Source organism: Mustela putorius, unplaced genomic scaffold (assembly GCF_011764305.1).
Source record: "Mustela putorius furo isolate JIRA1106 unplaced genomic scaffold, ASM1176430v1.1 tig00000868_pilon_pilon_pilon, whole genome shotgun sequence".
NCBI classification, from domain to species: Eukaryota; Metazoa; Chordata; class Mammalia; order Carnivora; family Mustelidae; genus Mustela; species Mustela putorius.
In genome coordinates, this window is record NW_025421502.1 from 5,636,465 (window position 1) to 5,658,380 (window position 21,916).

The 21,916-nt window shown below is 39.9% G+C and overlaps 1 protein-coding gene across 1 annotated transcript in view; it reads right to left on the bottom strand.

The window, feature by feature from the left end:
* Positions 1 to 8,738: 8,738 nt before the first annotated feature.
* EGF (epidermal growth factor) overlaps positions 8,739 to 21,916 on the bottom strand; it is a 97,277-nt gene continuing 84,099 nt past the window's right edge. Inside the window, exons 21-24 of the mRNA XM_013053985.2 lie at positions 18,695 to 18,859; positions 15,216 to 15,333; positions 12,325 to 12,430; positions 8,739 to 9,832 (exon numbers count right to left, since the gene is read on the bottom strand). Coding sequence (XP_012909439.2) covers positions 9,591 to 9,832; positions 12,325 to 12,430; positions 15,216 to 15,333; positions 18,695 to 18,859 — 631 coding nt within the window. The 3' untranslated portion in view covers positions 8,739 to 9,590. The remainder of the gene's footprint in view (positions 9,833 to 12,324; positions 12,431 to 15,215; positions 15,334 to 18,694; positions 18,860 to 21,916) is intronic.

Consider the following 21,916-nt stretch of genomic DNA (forward strand, 5'->3'; position numbering starts at 1 on the left):
ATACATTTATTCTTACTTTATATATGATGCTAACTTGCTTGGTTATCTGAATACCACATTTACAAAACAAGGAATGAGAAAGGTGAGATGAGGAGCTTGCATGGGAGGTAATTGATGGAGCCATGAGGGCTGACAGCTGGAAAGTCCACAGGAAAAGTAACGTAAATAATAGGTTAAAATGTTCAGACTCAAGATTTAAGAACCTTTAAGGGCGCCTGGGTGGCTCAGTGGATTAAGATTTAAGAACCTTTAATATGCAGTAAAGGAGCTCTGATCATCCCAAAATGATAGCATTTTATTATGGCTTATATGTAATAAAGTCCTTATTTTATTAAGAAAACGTATACTTGTGCTCAACATGTTTTTGGTTTTGATTTTATTTATTTATTTATTCATCAGACAGAGATAGAGAAAGAGAGGGCACAATCAGCAGGAGCAGCAGGCAGAGGGAAAAGCAGGCTCCTCACTGAGCAGGGAGCCTGATGAGGAACTTGATCCCAGGGCCCTAGGATCATGACCTGATCCCAAGGCAGACGCTTAACTGACTGAGCCACCCAGGCATCACTTATGCTCAACATGTTTTATATGATGATAGATACACTTATGCTCAATGTGTTTTATACAATGATAGATACACTTATGCTTAACATGTTTTATCTAATGATAGAGAAGGAGTTATCCTAGACTGATAAAAGAGCATCAGTATTTAAAGCAGTTAAGGCCTACAACATCTCAATATCTTGGAAATAGTAGTAACACCTTAGTTTGTATTGATGCTTGCTGGGACTTATATTGTTTTCACACAAAGAATGCTTCATTTTAGAGCTAAAGAAACCAAGCTGTGAACATTTGACTCACTGTCCAAAATAACTCCCTAAAAGTTCTGAACGATAACAGTTTTACTATGCTTTCATTATTTTGGCAGATGAGTGGTATAAATTTAAAAATAAGAACCCAAATAACTCGGGCACTAATTTGGGATTTATGACTCTTCATTTAGAACACATCCTGACAACTGGGTGGAAGACAACGGTGGAGTAGGAGGACCCAAGGCTCTCTCCGTCCCACAAATACAATTCGATAACTTTGAAATCATCCTAAATACCCCAGAAATGGACCTGAAGACAGGGAAAACAAACCACACAACTAAATGTAGAGAAGAAGCCACCCTGAAGAAGTTAGGAAGTGTGGCGATGGGCTTAGGAGAGAAATGGATCATGGCATTGCTGGAGGTGGGGAGCATGGTCGTAGCAAAGGGTGAAAGACAGATTAGTACACAGAGGAGCACAAAGAGAAAAGGAATCCCTGAGCAAATGACTTGGAAAGCAAGAGGGGCTTGCTTGAGTTCTTGCAACCAGTGGGAGTTAAAGTTTGGAGTTTTAAAGGTCAGCATCCTTGGTTCTCGGATAGCTTGGAGGGCACTAAGGCTGCTATTGGAGAAAAGGCCAGCAAATAGCCCAGAAACATACAGTATGAAAACAGTGATGTGAAGATTACCTGGGGCACACAGTGGGAGGTTATTCGCTAATCTCAGAGCACATCCCAGAGAGACAGCATTCATGGAGAGGTTGCTGTGGGAACAAAGAAACTGGCAGTGCCATGTCCCTCTCTCGCCCCTCAGTATAAAAACAGAGCCCCCTGTGGGAACCAGCACAGCACTGACACTCACTACCTAACTTGCTTACCACCAAGCCCCACCTCCCTGCACTCTGCTGGAACTGTCCCTCCCAGTCATGCTGGGGAGACTCAGTCTCAGCACAACAGGCCCCCTCCCCCAGAAGACCAGCCCAAAGCCCTATTCAAACCATCACCTGACCTGGAGTTTTACAGAGCCTTGGTTCTGGTGGTGGTGATGACAGGGCTCATTTCACAAACAGACCAGCACACACTTGGCTAAAACATACCACCTTCAGGCCAGGGACCAAACACTGCCCATAACAGGTGAAGAGAGCCACTGCAGATGGCTGGCCTGAAGGATAAAGTGGCCAGGACAAAATAGCAGAGCACACACACAGCATACATTGGAGACAATCCTGGAAGCACCAGGCCCTAGAAAGCAGGGGGCACTACATTGCAGGGCATTACAAGGTCTCTTCTTCATAAGACTATTACCCTCAAGAACAGGAGAGGTAGTTGACTTTCCTAACACATAGCAACAGGCACAGAGACTTAGACAAAATGAGAAGACAGAGAAATCTGTCTCCAGTGAAAGAACAGTACAGGGCCATGGCCAGAGATCTAAGTGAAACAGATAAGTAACATGCCTGATAGAGAATTTAAAGTAATGATCATTAGAATAGTCACTGGACTTCCAAAAAGAGTAGAAGACAGGAATGAGACCCTTACCACAGAAATAAGGAATAAGATAGCAGAGATAAAGTGCTCAAAAAGCAAAATGAGAAACATGCCTGATGGGATGAATAGCAGGCTAGAAGAGGCAAGGGAATGGAGAAACATCTAACATGCAAATGGATGTCAAAAGAAAGTGGGAGTGACAATCAATACTTACATTGCACAAAGTAGACTTTAAAACAAAGACTGTAATAAGAGACTAATAATAATAATAAGGATACTATTAATAATAAGGGGAACAATCTAAGAAGATGTAACGATTGCAAATATTTATGTACCTAACATGTAAGCACCCAAATACACAAACAAAACAATTAATAACAAACATAAAGGAAGTAATCAGTAATGATACAACAATACTAGGGGAACCTTAACACGCCACTCACATCAATGGACAGATTATCTAAGCAGAAAATCAACCAGGAGACCGTGGCTTTGAATGACACATTGGAACAGATGGACTTAACAGATATATTCAGAACATTCCATCCTAAAACAGCAGAATACACATTCTTTTCAAGGGCACATGGAACATTCTCCAGAATAGATCACATATCATCAGCCCACGAAACAAGCCTCAACAAATTTAGAAGATGGAAGTCATTCCATGCATATTTTCTGACCACAAGGCTATGAAACTAGAAGTCAACCACAAGAAAAAAATCTGGAAAGACCACAAATACAAGGAAGTTAAATAACATGCTACTGAACAACAAATAGGTCAACCAAGAAATAAAACAAGAAAAAAAAAAAAGCACACGGAAACAAAGGAAAATGAAATCACAATGATCAAAAATCTCTGGGAAGCAGAAAAAGCAGCTCTAAGAGGAAAGTTTATAGCAAGACAGGCCTACCTCAAAAAGCATGAAAAATCTCAAACAACTTCACCTTACATCTAAAGAATCTAGAAAAAGAACACAAATGAAACCTTAAACAAGCAGAGGAAGGAAATAATAACTATTAGAGCAGAAATAAATAATATAGAACTTAAAAAAAATAATAAAACAAATCAATGAAACCAGGAGCTGGTTCTTTGAAAACATCAATACGATAGATAAGCCTCTAGACAGACTTATCAAGAAAAAAGAAAAAGGACTCAAATAAATAAAATCACAAATGAGAGAAGAGAAATAATAACCAAAATCACAGAAACACAATTATAAGAGAATATTAGGAGAAACTACATACCAACAAATTGGACAAGCTAGAAGAAATGGATAAAATCCTAGAAACATATAAACTACCAAGACAGAAACAAGAAGAAAATTTGGGTAGACCAATTGCCAACAATGAAATTGAAGCAGTAATTTAAAAAAACAAAAACAAAACCAGAAAAACTCCCAACAAACAAAAGTCCAGTACCAGATGGCTTCACAGGCATTCCCTACCAGACATTTAAAGAAGGGTTAACAGCTATTCTTCTCAAACTTCTCCAAAAGATAGAAAAGGAAACATCCAAATTCACTCTATGAGGTCCGAATTACCCTGATACCAAAACCAAATAAAGACACCACTAAAAAAAGAGAACTACAGGCCAAAATCTCTGACAAGTATAAATGCAAAAATTCTCAACAAAATACTAGTAAACTAAATCCAACAATACATTTTAAAAATCATTCACCACAATCATGTGGGATTTATTCCTTGGTGCAAGGGCAGTTCAACATCACAAATCAACCAATACAACCCATCATATCAATAAGAGAAAGGATAAGAATCATATGATCATTTCAATAGATGCAAAAAAAGCATTTGACGAAGTATAACATCCATATAAAAGCCCTCAATAAGTAGGTTCAGAGAGAACATACCTCAACATAATAAAGACCATATATGAAAAGCTCACAAATATCATCCTTAATGGGGAAAAAACTGAGAGCCTCTCCCCGAAGGTCACGAACAAGGGAAGGCTGTTCCCTTTCACCACTTTGATTCAATGTAATACTGGATATCCTAGACATGGAAATAAGAAAACAAAAAGAAACAAAAGGCATCCAAATCCATAAGGAAGAAGTAAAACTTCCACTGTTTGTAGATGACATGATACTATATATAGAAAACCTGAAAGACTCCACCAAAAACCTGCTAGATCTGATAAATACAGTGAAGTTGCAGGATACAAAATCAATGTACAGAAATATGTTGCATTTCTATACACTAATAATGAAGTAGCAGAAAGAGAAATTAAGAAAAGAGACCCATTTTCAATTGCACCAAAAATAATTAAGATACTTCAGAGTAAACCTAAGCAAAGAGGTGAAAGATCTGTACTCTTAAAACTATAAAACTGATGAAAGAAACTGAAGACGGCACAATGAAATCTTGCCATTTGTGACAACATGGATGGAACTAGAGCGTATCATGCTTAGTGAAATAAGTCAAGCAGAGAAAGATAACTATCATATGATCTCCCTGATATGAGGAAGTGGTGATGCAACATGGGGGCTTAAGTGGGTAGGAGAAGAATAAATGAAACAAGATGGGATTGGGAGGGAGACAAACCATAAGTGACTCTTAATCTCACAAAACAAACTGAGGGTTGCTGGGGGAAGCGGGTTTGGGAGAAGGGGGTGGGATTATGGACATTGGGGAGGGTATGTGCTTTGGTGAGTGCTGTGAAGTGTGTAAACCTGGTGATTCACAGACCTGTACCCCTGGGGATAAAAATATATGTTTATAAAAAATAAAAAATTAAAAATTAAATAAATAAATAAATAAAGAGAAAAAAAAAGAAATGGAAAGACATTCCATGCTCATAGACTGGAAGAAAAGTATTGTTAAAATGTCTATACCACGCAAAGCAACCTATCCATTTAATGCAATCCCCATCAAAACACCAGTTAGTGTTTTTCACAGAGCCAGAACAAACCATCCTAAAATTTGTATGGACCACAAAAGATATTGTATAGCCAAAGCAATCTTGAAAAAGAAAAGCAAAGCTGAAGGCATCACAATTCCAGACTTCAATCTATATTATAAAGCTGCCATAATCAAAACAGTGTAGAACTGGCACAAAATTAGTTGCAGAGATCAGTAGAACAGCCCAGAAATAAACCTCCAACTATTTGATTAATTAATCTTTGATAAGGAAAGAAAAAAAATCCAGTGGGAAAAGACAGTTTCTTCAACAAATGGATGTTGGGAAAACTGGACAGCAACATGGAAAAGAATAAAATTGGACCACTTTCTTTCACCATACACAAAAATAAATTCAAAAAGGATTAAAGAACTAAATGTGAGACCTAAAACCATTAAAATCTTATAAAAGACACAGGCAGTAGGATCTCTGATATTGGCTGAGCAACTTCTTTCTAGATGTGTCTCCTAAGACAAAGAAACAATAGCAAAAATAAACTACAGGGACTTCATCAAAATAAAAAGCTTCTGTGCAGCAAAAGAAACAATCAACAAAATTAAAAGGCCACCCGTGGAATGAAAGAAGATATTTGAAAATGACATAACTGATAAGAGGTTAGTATCCAAAATACATAAAGAACTTATAAAACTCAATACCCCAAAAACACATAATCCATTTTAAAAACTGGGCAGAAGACATGAACAGACATTTCTCCAAAAAGATGTACAGATGGCCAACACATACATGAAAAGATAGTCACTATCATTTACTATCAGGAAAATGCAAATCAAAACTACCAGAGGGTGAGATACCACCTCATGCCTGTCAGACTGGCTAAAATCAATAACACAAGAAACAACAGGTGTTGGTGAGGAAAGTGCACTGTTCATGGGAATGCAAACTGTTGGTGCAGCCACTGTGAAAAATAGTATGGAGATTCCTCAAAGAGTTAAAAATAGAACTACCCTACAATCCAGCAATTTTACTACTAGGGATTTACCCGAAGAATACAAAAACATGTACCCCAAGGTTTATTGCTGCATTAGTTATAATGGACAAACCATGAAGGCAGTCCAACTGTCCATCAACTGATAAATAGATAAAGAAAATATTGTGTATACACCACACACACACACACACAGGAATATTATGCAGCCCATAAAAAGAATGAAATCTTGCCATTGCAATGACATGGTTGGAGCTAGAAAGTATAATGCTAAGTGAAATAAATCAGAGAAAGACAATACTGTATTTCTTTCATATGTGGAGTTTAAGAAACAAAACAAATGAACACAGGGGAAAAAAAGAAAGTGAGGCAGACTAAGAGACAGACTCAACTCTAGAGAACAAACTGCTGGTTACCAGAGGGGAGGTGGGTGGGGAGGAACGGTGAAATAGGTGATGGGGATTAAGGAGGGCACTTGTGATGAGCCCTGGGTGCTGTATGGAAGTTTTGAACCACTATACCTGTGCTAATGAGGTTGTGCAGGTTGTACACCTGAAACTAATACAACATTGTATGTTAACTAACTGAAATTAAAATATAAACTTAAAAAAGAAGAAGAATGCATCCTGAAGTCTTCATTGTTGAGTGCAACGCATCTTAATTTTCTTCTGGCCCATCAGAAACTGAATCGTGGCAGAAGGGCCAAATATTGCTGTAGAGGGAAAAAATAGGACCACAGCTAGGAAATTTTCCCATTTTATAATTTAAATGCTTCTGTTTCAGATGTGTCCATGACTAACATGATACTAAATGTCTGCCACATACTTTCCTAGGGGGCTAAGCTGTGGCTAGCATATGGTCACTAGCTACAGATGTCCTATGAAGTTCTAAACGGCAGAATTGTCTCAGGCATGTCTAACTTTGAAGAGCTGAGGTTGAAACAATGCATAGAAGTAGGGTTTCTTATTTAAAGACTTAAAAAAAGAAAGAAAAGGAAAACATAACAAGAAGATGACTAGGGATTTTCTTTTTCTCCCAAAATTATTTTTAAGGATTATTATTTAGTGCTTTTAACACATTTTTTATTATCACACAATAATCATTTATTCACATGACAAGGATATGAGCTGGAAATCAAGGCTAATATGTGGAACAGGTTTTGAAAGAATACAGTGTCCTAAGCCTTCATTAGATGCTAGAAGGGGGCTGAATGCTCATTTTATACGTAGTAGGTGACAAGTAGTCAAATAGAATCACAATTGGGCACTATGCCGAATGAGACCATGAGAGTTAGGAAATAAAAATATTCAGTCTGGGAAAAATGCAAATCAAACATCTCAGATGAAAATGCTCTTTCCTAAAAATTAATTTTTAAAAGAGGATATTTCTTGTAGAAACATGGAACCACAAGAAAGGAAGCCATCTCTTCATGGCGATTTGTTGATTGCAAAATGTGAAGTACGTTTTCTGTTTAATTTGATGGGGGAGCCAGTGTTCCAGCCTGGTCTGGGATTTAACATGGTCCCAATTTATGAGGTATCAGATTCGTTGAAAGGCTTGAAGGAAATGGAGTATCTGGTTCAAAGATAATGTTATGCTATGAGCTACAGTGGTCTCATGTCATCTCTTCGGTTATCATTGAAATTCTAAAAGAAAGAGGTAGTAAAATTTTTTTAAATTGTAAGATCTACACCCAGAAAACTTCAGAAATGCTCATTTTGGGAATGAGAAAAAAGATTCACACCTCGGAATATAATTTCCCCATAGCTGGGAATATTCTGAGTATTGTTTTCTGAGGTCATTTCACTCATTAGAAAAAAAAAAATAGGTCTTCTTATCCTTTAGGGTATCAACTGTCAAAGCAAAACTTTATACAGAATACAGAAAAATCTGTATTTGTATAAATCTGGGAAAGGGGTCATACTGAATAATTATCTAAGTTATCCTCCTCACCACTAAACCTTTTCCAAAGTTCCTAAGTTTCTACTTGAAGAGATGTGCTTCAACTCCTTTTTATGCTGACTTCTGGACTGACCACAGTCTAAGGAGTTGAAGAAAAATGCAAGAAAAAGTAAGCAAAGGGACTAGCTGATGCTTAAGCTGAAAAATCCAAAGGCCCGAACAGTTTATACTTACTGTATTAGGTAGTATGATGTGTAATAACAGTGTCTTAGCTACAAGAACAAGGTTTAATTAGAAGACCTTAGGAAGGAGGCACCTGGGTGGGTCAGTGGGTTAAAGCCTCTGCCTTTAGCTCAGGTCATGATCCCAGGGTCCTGGGATCGAGCCCCGCATCTGGCTCTCTGCTCAGCGGGGAGCCTGCTTCCTCCTCTCTCTCTCTGCCTGCCTCTCTGCCTACATGATCTCTGTCTGTCGAATAAATAAATAAAAATATTTAAAAAAAAAAAAAGAAGAAGAAGAAGACCTTAGGAAGTTTTACTTTATAAAGTTCCAATAGATTTCAAAATTATTTTTAAGAGTATAGCAATAGGAAGCTTTGACAATCACTCTGGCAAATCACTTTGGTTCAACTCGAATATCCCCTAAACTATAATTTATTATTTAACCAGGAATACAAGAAAATGTTTGTTTCATAGTGATTTTATTGAAATAATTAGAAGAGATCGACTGTTCAAAATGAAAATAAATCCGGAAATTTGCTTGCAATCTCATATTTGCATATGAGATTGCATACTTATTTGAAAATAAGTACAAATTCTGTGCCAAAACATGACAGGAAAATTTACCATTTTCATTTAAAAAAATATTCTGTGGGGAAAGAATAGTAATGCTTGGGAAACGTGATGTCTCCGGGTAATTTTTTAAAGTAAAATGTTTTTGTTCAAAGATTTTAAGATAGAAAAAATAAGTCAACTAATTCTGAAGAAATCAGGTTTAAGTTAATACAGTTTTTAATTAATTTATCAAAATTCATTCTGTGAAATCAGCAGCATAGATCAAACCAGTGATAGGTTAAATGCCCACAATGTATCAGACCAGCAATTTTAATATTCTAACCATTTTGTAAGACTTAGATAAATGTTCTGTTCAGATAAAAAGAATTATCTTATAACTGACCAAACCACTGTGGTTGCCTGCTTTTAGCCCAATTTCTTGTGGAGCTGCAGAGGAAAAGTACCTAGCTGTCTTAACTATTGAAGTCAACACAGTTTACAAAGTAACACCGTGCTTTGGTTTCCAGTGAGTTCCCTAGTGATTCTCTCTATTACTCTTACTTGAAAAATCTGCAACAGGACTGCTTGAAGAAACAAAATCATGACTACCTGTTTGTCTCCAGGACCTGAGGGGTAATGAGTGGTAGAGATTGTGTCACCAAAATCCATATTTTCCCTCTACCTTTTGAGATGAAGTATTACCATCTATCAACACAGTTAATCCTTTTTGATCTTCCTTTTAATTCTAGTTTTCACTGAGTCAGCTTCTTTTGGGGTGGTGGATCTGGGGCCCTTTGTTGTCATATGGGTTAGCCGATAGGAGAGAATGTGGCTTCTCAATCCCCAAAGCAATGGGCTGTGCCCCACAGGAGGGGAGAGGAAAGCTCTGCTCCATTGTCTGGGGACCAGAGCCTCTATCACTGGACAGTGGAGTGCGGCAGCCTTGCTCTGTGGCCACATACACCTGGGGTTCATTTCTCCATGATGTCCGTTGCACCAAGCCTACATGAAAAGAAAAAGAAACCTGAGGATTCACATCATTCACAACGTCCGGCAAGAGACGCCCAAATAACAGTGACTGGAGGGTAGGCCCAAAAGACGAGAGAGACACAGAATCAACCCATTCTCAGACTATGTGGACCCAATTTCTAAAAAACTCCTCTTGGTTGCATGAGATGATTCAAAGGCAATGCTACCTGACATTCCTCTTTGACTTTCTCTGTGTACTTCTCTCCCCTTCTGGGAGTCTTGGGAACAGAGCTCAGGTTTCCAATGCATTTGCCTGCCTAGTCCCTAGAGTGGTACTCTGCCTACAACATGATGCTAACTTAACCTGCACCAGCTCGTGTTGGCTGAAGTCAAGGAATATGGTTCCCTGGATCCACCACTAGCACAGCCTGTGTTTTAAGGGGTTTTCCAGGAGCAGGGAAGAACTCGGCTCAGAGCCAATCTCGATCTTTTATCTCATTTTCCTCTTTCCCTACTTTGGATCTCTCACCTCATGCATTTTATGAGACAGCTGGCCATGATTGGGCTGTGATCACTCAAATTGGGAGACAGTTTTATGAATGGCTCACAGAGAGTGAGTCAAACTGTAGTAGAGTGAGCAAAAAGGGAGATATTCTAATCTTTTCCTGTGTACTCAGCTAACCAAGTCCTTAGTTATTTTCTGAGTTTAACCACACCTTGGTCCAATCATTGTGCTTCTGGTTAACTGGAAAAATTATATGTACCTCTATACTGAATTACTTTTGTAACAAAGAATTATGTGCTTTTAGCTCTTCAAGAAAATACGCAACTATAAGATATTCATTCTATTACTTTCTCATAATTTTAGTATTAACAACAAAACCCAAACAACTTTTGAAAATGCCAAATGTTTTTGTTATGCAGGTAACAACACCGGTAACAGTTTACATATAAAATTGTATCAATTCTTAAGTGTATCCTAATATACAAGGCCTTCATCAAGGGAAAAAAACGTTCTACTGAATTTGGGTTACATGGCAATATACATAGGAGACAGATGTGAATGAGTTTTTCTAAACTAGAATCCTACATTCTGTCTGTAAGGAAATCTGAAGAGGAGAGTAGGGTAACAAGCATTTTTTTTTTTTTAAGATTTTATTTATTTATCTGACAGACAGAGATCACAAGTAGGCAGAGACACAGGCAGAGAGGAGGAAGCAGGCCCCCTGCCGAGCAGAGAGCCCGATGCGGGGCTCGATCCCAGGACCCTGAGACCATGACCTGAGCCAAAGGCAGAGGATTAACCCACTGAGCCACCCAGGCACCCCCAAGCATATATTTTTTTAAGATTTTAAAAAAATCTTAAAAGACATAGCAAGAAGGGGAACACAAGCAGGAATGGGAGAAGCAGGCTTCCTGAAGAGCTGGGAGCCCAATGTGGGGCTCAATCCCAGGACCCCAGGATCATGACCTGAGGCGAAGGCAGATGCTTAACAGTCTGAGCCACCCAGGGGCTCCAGTAACAAGCATATTCCCGAAGGTCAGACATCAGAAAATATAAGCAGAGCTGAAGCCCCTCTCAGCAGAGAAACTGGTGTTTTGTTTTGCTTTGTTTTGTTTTTAAGATTTTATTTATTTGTCAGAGAGAGAGGGAGACAGAGAGGGAACATAAGCAGGGGAGAGGCAGGTTCCTTGCTCAGCCAGGAGCCCAATGCAGAACTCGATCCCAGGACCCTGGGACCATGACCTGAGCCAAAGACAGATGCTTAATCGACAGAGCCAGCCAGGCATCCAGAGAAACCATGTTTTATGGGTTCAATGTTTCTTTGAAACTTTATAACAGCTTATAATTCAAAACATGTTCAACTTTGTCCTCTGAGTTATGAAATAAAACTGACATCTGAGCCCCATGCCAAAGATGTTTATTATCATCATGCAATTCTTGGCAAAGGTACTAGGTTGCAAAGTATCTAATTCCAATTCCACCTGAGACAGATTGAGTCCCAGAGCAGCCCGAGAACCCGGGATGATTTTATGGATCCTCTCCCAGTAGCCTGCATGGACTTCACAGATGACTCTGGCATCTGGCTGAGGGCTGGCCCCTGATAAGATGTGAAAACTCCCAAATCCCCAGGAGGACCCGCAGATCAACTTAAATTCACAGGAACCTTCCTACTAGAGCATGGAACACATTTTCTTAGAGCCATTTACAATTTCACCAGAACTATACCTACAGCTACCAATACAGATCCCAAAGACTGACCACAAAATCCCACCGAATTCAAAAGAAAGAGTTGTGTGCTGGCCCAAAGTGATCTAGCAAACTGCTGTGCAACCAGAGTTTTGAGGAAACATGGTCACTTCGTGCACAATAAGAATCCAATCCAAATGCATCTCTCCAAGGCTCTGAGGCATTTCAATCCAGCCCAGCCACTCGCATAGCTCCTATATAGTTTAACTATTGTGTCTGCACTTCCATGAGACTCAGAAAAACATTCAGGATCCAGATGAAGACAGCCACTCACCTGGCTCCAGAGAGGAGAACTGGCTAACATCTGCTGCCTCGCCGTCCTTGAGGGTCACGGGTTGACTTCCATTCCTGAGATTTTGGTGTTCCTTTATCACCACAAACTGCAGAGAACACAAGGGAGGGAAGGAGAGAGAGGACCTTGCTATAATTCATCAGTGATCTCAACATACATGGAGCCAAAGTTTATGGATTCATTAAGTTCATTGTATGGAAGGTGAAAGCCGAAAGGAAGGCCCTGTAAAATTTCTTTCTCTTGCTAATGAAAGATTCTGTTTTCAATTAGGAGCCTTATGTCGATAAAGGCAAATGGGCACTATCAATACTTAACTGGAGAATCTATTCTAATTCTAGAATCCCAACTTTTGGATCATGGATCCCAACGATCCCACCATTTTACTTTAAGCATTCCAAGAATCCCTTAGATTCCCTAATTCTAAGCATCACCCCAAGACCAGACAAATAAGATCTCATATATGTATGCGCTCCAACTTTTCAAATATGTGTGTGTTTTTAGTTAATGAAGTTCATTTAAACATGCTACCAAGTTCTTGGTAATCTGGGGTTCTACTATTAGTAGAACTACTATTTTGCAGGGATCCTCAAAATGCTTTTTCATCGTTGAACACCTTAGAAACAAGAATTCTAAAAGGCAGGCCCAGAAAGGTTCAGCATTTCTCTTTGGTCAAAAAATTAATTATTTTTGTCCTTATTGTACTATCTGCCATTGTTGGGCACTTGCAATGCAGGCTGAGCAGAGTTCACTGGCTCTCACTTACACTAGATAGATTTGATATTAAAATAGACCAATAAAAAAAATAGATCAATGCTATAAGTTAACTCATGCCCTTGAACAAAGAGTACAATTTGCAAAGTCTTTCCTCACCAATCAGTAATCCAGCAGAGGGACTGCCCTAAGATTTTAGCTGATCATGCTCACTGTCGGTTCAGAGATGGCCCCTCCCCAGGAGGAGCCCATAACTCAGAAGTACAATAAGAAAAATGGAATAGAAAAAGAAAAAGAAAACCTCCCTGGTCATATTTCTCTTTGAGAAAATTATAGGAAGAATAACGACTGGAGTCAATTAGGAAGAGAAATGTTGGCAAATCCCATGAACATGTGTTTTCATTTTCTTATTTTCCACAATGCTAATTATCCTTCACTGCTTTCTCTCCCTTAATGGTCTCCCTGCAGCAACATATTGCCAAATCAATACACAACTCACTGTTTCAGGGCACATACCCATTATTTCTGACTAAAGTCAAAATCCAGCCCTCTGCGGGGCAAATTTTCCAGCCACATGTTTTTCTGCCAGAAGAACTGAGGTCCTAGAATCCTAGGCTGAGATGAGAAAGGCAGCTGATGGAACCAGATTTGGTTCTGCTGCTTTTCCTGCTGGTTCAGATGCTTGGCTGTCGCCCACTCCCACTGTATCTGCAGCAGCAGCTGGTGTGGGTGACAGTTACGGTGGACCGTTAGGACGGCCAGGGGGACTGAGCTCAGCAGCCCGAGGCCTTCTGCCACAGCTCTGAGCCAACAAGCTGCTAATGACAGTGGCAACTGTTTTAGGTTTTTTAAAAACTAGATACAGATTGTTTCTCCCTCCTTTCCATGATTTCAATACCATGAATTAAACTTGCTACTCAAAACCTGAATGAAACACCCTATAGACCAATAGGTGCAGTATATGTCATTTAGAAGTCCACGGTCATGAGGGCTCAAAGAACTGAGGACATTCTTTAGGTAAGTCCATCCAGGAGCACACATTTAGGGAATGCAAAGATACAGAAGGGATCTCAGAGGTCCTGTAATCCAAACCCCTAGGTGTCCTGAAGAAGAAACAGGATTTTCAGTGACTTGCTGAAGATTAAGACGGCCAGTTAAGAGGAGGGTCAGGCTAGACTTCACATTTCTTATTTGATTTTTGTATTTTAAGTTTTTGTGGTTTAAGTTTCAGCCAGAAAACAAGTATACGCTGATGCCTCTAAGAGGCGGGATCAGCGATGACCTGCTAGGCAGAAGCATGGCCCTGGGGCAGCTACTCTTGGGGTGGGGGAGGGGAAGCACAGAGGGGAGGTGGTTTGGGAAGGAAACAAACACTGCCTCTGTCCCTCCAAAACAGCTCCCTAAGAACCTTTTCCCTACTAGCTCACAGGTTTCAATCCCCATGGATCTGCCATATATCCCAGCCTCTTGTGCAATACATGCCGCACATCATACCAGCGGCATGCACTGAACCACTCAAGTTGTCCCTGACAGGTGTCTGGAAATGGAAATCCCAACAGTTTCAAGGGAGCTTAGCCTAGCTCGAGCTAGCCCTATTGAGTTTCAAGATCAGTTACTGAAGTGGGTAATTTATAAAGCATTTTGAACTTCCCAATCACTGTGCTTTTTGGCAAACGTATAGGTTTGCCAGATAAAATACAAGACATCCAGTTAAATTTGAATTTAAATTTCAGCCTTCACTGAAAGTATGACTTTAGCTAGGCATCCTGTATTTTTATTTGCTACATCTGGCAACTATTTGCTGCTGAAATTTAGACATTTAAAATGTATGTGAAGAAAAGAAATCTTAAGAAAAAGATTTCTTTTTCTTAAGTAGATAAGAGCATCTACTGTATTTCACTAAAATAAATTAATGAACAAACAAACCGCCATAGGAGAAATCACAAGGGGAAAAAAAAGGAAAGAAAGGTAGAGCACAATCTTGGGCTTTTAAGTCATCCATTTGAAAGAGACTACCCAATAACTGGGAAGGACGTCTCACATAACCCATAAAAATGGAAATTATAAGAAGAAGCTACAGGATAGAAGAAAAATAATGAGAAAAAATGAACTGGGGTCCATATGAACTCAATTTTTTGCTTCATGTACTTTGGTCACATTACCCAAGGCTGGGGACAGGAGGCCATCCTAGCCTGGCTGTCTGTAGGCTTGCTACTGCTACCTTCTCTGTTCGACTCTTCATAAGGATTCTTTAAATTTTTTGATGGCAGCTTCTTAGTCCTGCAATAAAGCCAAAATGTGAGACAATTTCAAAACAAAACACAACCAGTAGCCCACTCAGTGAAGGTCAAGGACAACTGCTTTTGCCACTGAAATGTAGGTACTTAAAATGCCTAAGAGAGAAATATCAAGAAAACTAGGAGCACGACTTTGGGTTTTCTAAGCATTCTTTTCTGCACAACTTTCCAGATACTTCACTTTTTCCAAGGTTCTGTGAGATGCCTGGGCTCGTCCCACTAGTTCGGTGCCCTCTCCTACTCAAAGGCATCAGACACAAGAACACACAGAGAGGAGGACCCAAGAGAATACTATCTCATGTTGCCAAGCTAGGAAGTAGAATAGGTCTCTTGCCTCCAAATCTAGCTTTATAAATACTTATTTGTTTGACAAACACAAAGAACAAAGTCTATAGAGGTCATGGTGTCATGCATTGAGGGAAAGGGGAGTAAAGGGAGGGAGAGGTAATATGAAGCCAGGATCCCTGTCCCCAGAGCTGTAGTCTCTAGAGGGAAAGGCAGGTACATGATATATTGAGCAGCCAATTAACGGAAGGCAATGAAGTAAATATGGTGGTGAAGACCGCTAGCCAGCCTCAAGATTCCTAAAACAGTGCGGCTATCTTGGGCAGGTAGCAGCTAAGTCAGTGCTGCTATGTTGGGCAGGTGGCAGCTAAGGGAATGTGACCCTCTGGCAAATAGGCCTGCCAGGATATCTGACCAACGGTAGTAAGGACGGTAAGCACTGCTGTGAAAACCATTCTAAGGAACTGTGAGTTCTTGCAATGGATGCTGAGAGAGTATATGTTGTACTGTTCTTAATCAAAGGCATCAGGGAAAATATTCAATCAAGTAGCTAATAGAAACAGTTCCAAGTTGCAAAATAACAAAGTTATAGTTTGTGACAGAACACTTCCTGTGGATTTTCTTACAAGTAGGTCCTTCCAAGAAATCAAACTCTTTGAAGTAATAATATTACAACATTTAAAAAATTACTTCATTCCACAATCTTGAAAGATATACAAGACAAAGAGTGTCAAATGCTCAGTCTGGCCAAGACAGGCAAGGAGTGCTACAAAAGGAGGAAATAACTGATTTGAACTTTTTAAAGAAAATCGTTCAACACACCTAACAGCAACTCAAGACTAGAGCTATATTTATTGGTATACTTTAGTGACATGGCAATATTTAAACTAGCTATTTTAATTTGATCTTCTCAGAATCAACACATAAAAGTGCTTGAATGCAGTCAAACACGCAGCTGAAAATTTGCAGAGGGATAAGCTGGAAAGAGTGCTGATGAGGCTTTTTTGTTTGTTTGGGTTTTTTGTTTTGTTTTGTTTTGTTTTGTTTTTGAAGAAATGTTCTTATCACTTTTGATTTTAGGGATACAGGGATCAGAAGCTAAACTTGTTCTGATTTGTATATAAAGTCTACACTAACCCACTAAGCTGGTCTTTGAATTCCAAGTCCAAAAAGACAGCAAACTGACAAGAGCTTTCAATCCAGAGCTCTGAAGAACAGCAACAGAACATAAAACTTACTTACTACGTAATAACCCACAGAATAAGAAAAAGTACTTAATAATTATGACACACATGAACTTGACTTTCTTGCTTCCATTTTTTCTACACTGTTTGCCAAGTATCTACTTTTCTTTTGGCATTTTGTTCAATAGGATAAATCTTGGTTACTTAATATTCTTCCTACAAATCCAACACCAGGCTAAAAAGTGAAATGGTTACTGTTGGACCTCTGAATTAAAAATCTCAAGTTTGTGCTTGAGAACCTTGTCTCTCAAGGTGTAAAATGGTTCAGAACATCTCAGACTTGGAGGGACACATGACCGCTCATAGAAAGTCATCATCATGGTAACACACTGATCATTAAGTCCCATTTGCCAGTTCTACGCTGAACTCTTTACTTAAATTAACTCAATTAGTTTTACAGTAAGTCGAGGTAAGTATAGTTTTTTGTTCCCGTTTTATAACAAAGGAAATTAATGAATACAAAGGTTAAATAACATGCCTGGTGTTCCTTAAGCATGACTGGGACTTGTCCCTGGGTGGTGTGATTCTAGAGCTCACGCTCTTAACCACAATGCTAGGATACAGTGGGATCTCAGAGAAGCAGGTCTTGGATCAAACGCTGAAATTCTCCATAATACATGCCATTTGCCACCTGAGTGGTTGAGTAGCCCTGGCAAATGTGCTTGATTTTCATCTGCAGATGGTGGTGTAGGTCTTCCCTACAATTCCAGGAATTAATGCCATAGGTTAAGTGGGTCATAGGTTCTTCAAGATTAAAATGATGAGACTGAGGGCACCTGGGTGGCTCAGTGGGTCAAGCCACTGTCTTCGGCTCAGGTCATGATCTCAGGGTCCTGGGATCGAGTCCTGCATCAGGCTCTCTGCTCAGCAGGGGGCCTGCTTCCCTCCCTCTCTCTCTCTGCCTGCCTCTCCGTCTACTTGTGATCTCTCTCTGTCAAATAAATAAATAAAATCTTTAAAAAAAAAAATGATGAGACTGAATTAGGTAATTCTACAAAGTTCCCCTCTGCCCAAATGTGTTATGACTCAATAATTTTGTACAGCACAAACTCTAACAGCACATACAACGACTGGAAAAGATGAAGATGAAGTTCTTTGCAAGAAAATGGAAAATGATCCCTTCACCTTAATGTAGTAATCTTTTAATTAAATGTATAAATATTTTTGCTCCACAGTTTTTAACTTTTACCTTGAAATTACTGAAAACACAAACCCCAAGTGAGAGAAAGTAATGATTCTTTGAACAGGAGTTAATACTTTGTAGTAAATCGACTGAGTGGAAGGCAGCCACGCAAAATTACTTACCCAGCCTATGGGGGGGAGCAGGTGATGCATAGAAGAAAAAAAGATAGAATACAAAAATGCATTATGCTCAGTAACAACCCCATAGGGGTGCCTGAGTGGATCAGTCAGTTAAGTGTCTGCCTTCGGCTCAGGTCATGATCCCTGGGTCCTGGGATGGAGCCCTGCATCCGGCTCCCTGCTCAGCAGGAAGCTGGCTTCTCCCTCTTCCACCCCCTGCTTGTGTTCCCTCCCTCTCTGTCAAAAAAATAAAATCGCTTAAAAAAAAAAAAAAAAAAAAAAACATAAACAATGTAGATATACTGACAAAGACCAGAACCAAACAAGGAAAAGCAAAACCACTGAGGCTTCAGAGCAGTGAAATCCTTAGTCATTGCTTGTTTTCCTTTTCACTGTCAGTCCCCCCCTTTAAACAAATGTAGCAAGTGTGTAGAAGTTCATCTCGAGGAGGCAGGCATTCCCTGGGGAGGTGGTAGAGAGAGGCTGAAAATGCCAAGGGAAAGACAAAGTCACCTGTAGCAGTGAGCCCCCCAGAGCCCCAGCAGCAGCAGCAAGAAGAGCCCCACCACGCAGACGGCCACCACCGTGATTTGCCGCTGCCTCCCCTGGCCTGCGTGGCGCAGTTCCCATCTCAAGTCTCGGTGCTGACAGCGCTCCCCGACGTAGCCGAAGACACAGCTGTAACAACACACAAACAGAGGTCAGCGCTAAGCCCTGGCCAGAAACGCTTATGTATTTTCAGATTCCATATCCTGCTGTCTTTCAACCTCTGCATTTCCAGACTCAGCTCTTTGGGAGCATATGGAAAATCCATCAGGGGTCAGCTGAAAGCTCTCTGATTTACAAGTTAATGCAGCATGGACTTCCCCCTTTGGTCTGTTTGCCCTGGGATTGATGAGGAATTATTTGCATCCCGCCTTTATAAGGCATTGCAGAACATTGATTAAAGATCAGCTTCTGTTCGGCTAAAATCCTGAGGAGCTACCTTTAAGACCAACACAAAGCAACTCTGCCCTAAGAGCCATGAGAGTTTTTGAACAAATGTTTGGCCAGATTGCAGAGAGTATAGGTCAAAGGAAGGAAGAATTTGAAGGCAGAGTCCCTCACTAGAGACCAGACTTGTAAAAGAATATGCAGTCTCTGAACAGGAAGGACAGCCACGTCAGCCAAGGAAACCCTTTTCTTAAAAAATAAACAAACAAACAAATAAATAAATAAATAGATATATATCATCACTGGCCCAAAGGGAAAAGGTCTCGGTGGCGACCCATGAATGTTTGAATACTTTCTTCAAAGGAGAAAAAAACTAAATGGAATATAAGGGGCTTTCATGGTGTTTCATGCGTGAAACTGTAAGGAGCATCACCAGCCACCACCACACAGGGTGACTGCATAGATAAAAGTAAATGAAACAATGCTGCCATCTACTGGAAACATATACTTCCAGAAATTATGGGAGCTCGGGTACAATTGTATTCTATTACCCTTCACAGGAGCATAAACTTCAAAAATACCCTCTTAAGTATTTTGAGCTGCTCACTTGTTAGGAATTTCCTCCCAGCTCAGCCCTGGCTCAACCTCCATCTGCACCTCACTGCAAAAGGACCCAGAGGAATGAATGCCAGGGAATGGATACAGGTCCCCACAGTGGGAAGAGACAGCAAGGGAAAAAGCATGAGATAAAGCTGCAGAAGATCTCAGTCCTAGTCCCAGTTCTACCTTGAGTTGGTCGTAAGAGCACTGGAAAGTCACTTTAGGAGAGAAGAAGAAACTAGCGTTTGTTAAGCACTCTTTGTATCAGACTCTGTGTAGGCACTTTTACCCATTTTCCTTTCAATAGCAGATTCCCATTTTACAGATGAGAAAAGTAAGACTCAAAGGAGTTAAGTAATTTGTACCAGGTTATACAGCAGATGAATGGCAGCGATTTGGTTGGTTGGTTGGTTGCTTGCTTGGTTGAATATATCTGACACACAATGTTATATCAGTTTCAGGAGTACGATATAACCGTGTGACAAGTTTATGCATTCTGCTCTGCTCACAAGTGTAGCCGCCATCTGTCCCCACATATCACTATTACAGTATCACTGACGCTACCCCTTATGCTATGTCTTTTATTCCTGTGACTCATCATTCCATAACTAGAAGACTGTATCTCCTACTCCCATTCACCCATTCTACCCGCCCCCCCCGCCCACCCATCAGTTTGTTTTCTGTATTTACAGGTCTGATTCTGCCTCTTTTTTGTTTATTCATTTTTTAAGATTCCATATAGGAGTGAAATTATATGGTATTTGTCTGTCTCAGTCTGACTTATTTCACTTAGCATAATACATTCTAGGTCCATCCATGTTGTCTCAAATGGTACATCTCATCCTTTTTTTGTAGCTGCACAATATTCCATCACACACACACACACACACACACACACACACACACACACGTGTCTTCCTTATCAATTCACATATCAGTGGACACTTCAGTTATTTCTATACCGAGGGCTATTATAAGTAATTCTGCAATAAACACAGGGGTGTACCTATCTTTTTGAATTAGTGTTTTCCTTTTCTTTGGGTAAATACCCAATAGAATTACTGGATAATATGGTATTTTTATTTTTAACTTTTTGAGGAAATTCCATACAGTTTTCCATGGTGGCTATATCAATTTATCTTTCTACCCACAATGTGTGAGGACTCCTTTTTCTCCACATCCTTTCCAATACTTATTACTTTTTGTCTTTTTGCTCTTAGCCAGTGAATGGCAGGTTCGATCCAAATGGTTTTCTGATTTCAAAGCTTGTGTTCTTTCTACTACATCGGGCTACTTCCAAAAAGGGTTTTAAGCTCTAACACCACTGAAAAGCTATTCTTCTAGAACACATCATGAAAGAGATGACAGGATCTGAGTGTAGGAAGTATAAAAGGACCATCAAGTTATTCCAGGCTTTCCTGGATACTGTTTTAATTTTAGCTATCTTTGGTTATAGTCATTATCAATACCTAGCAGCTACTTGTAACCTGTTAGATATTAATCTCAGAGACTTTAGGGTCTCAAGGAATATGTCAGTCACATGTGCAAGAGTCCTGGGGAGCAAAAGCAAGCTGTAGTATCAGGGCCTCTCTGAGCCATACATGGCCCAAACCAGTCAGCCAACATTTCACATAGATGGGTCCTCCCTACTAGTTCTTTGGGTTATCAACTACTTTGGTTAAACCAAGCAAAAGATTTCTGGGTTTATTTATTCCAATAAATTATTCAAATCTGAGTTTAGTTGGTCAAATAATTTCAAGAAATTCTGAAGGAAGGTCAAGACTTCACATTGTGTTGTGCTGTGATCAAGAACTGAGGGCTAGAGTATATAACATTTCTCAGACTGATTTGGCCACACAACTCTTTTCTCATGCAACCTTTCACAGCACTGGTGTTGGGGCCGCTTGGTCTCAAGAAGACCTGGCCAGAAGTGTGTGGGCGGGTTCAAAGCCAAACCAGAATGAATAAGAATCTCCTGTTAGCTCAGGAGGTTTGGTCTTCTGAGAATGTCAGGACCAGGGAACCTTTGAGGAAGATGTGGGGCATGGGGACTTCAGTTCTCACATTCTCTGCACCCCAGATAGCCAGGGGATCTCTGTATATGGAGGGGTCTTCCAATGCCTTCAAGCAAGGAAAGAAGAACAGCCCTTTATAAACCTTCTCACGGTATTGAGAGCACTCTGCAGAATGATGCCGATCAAG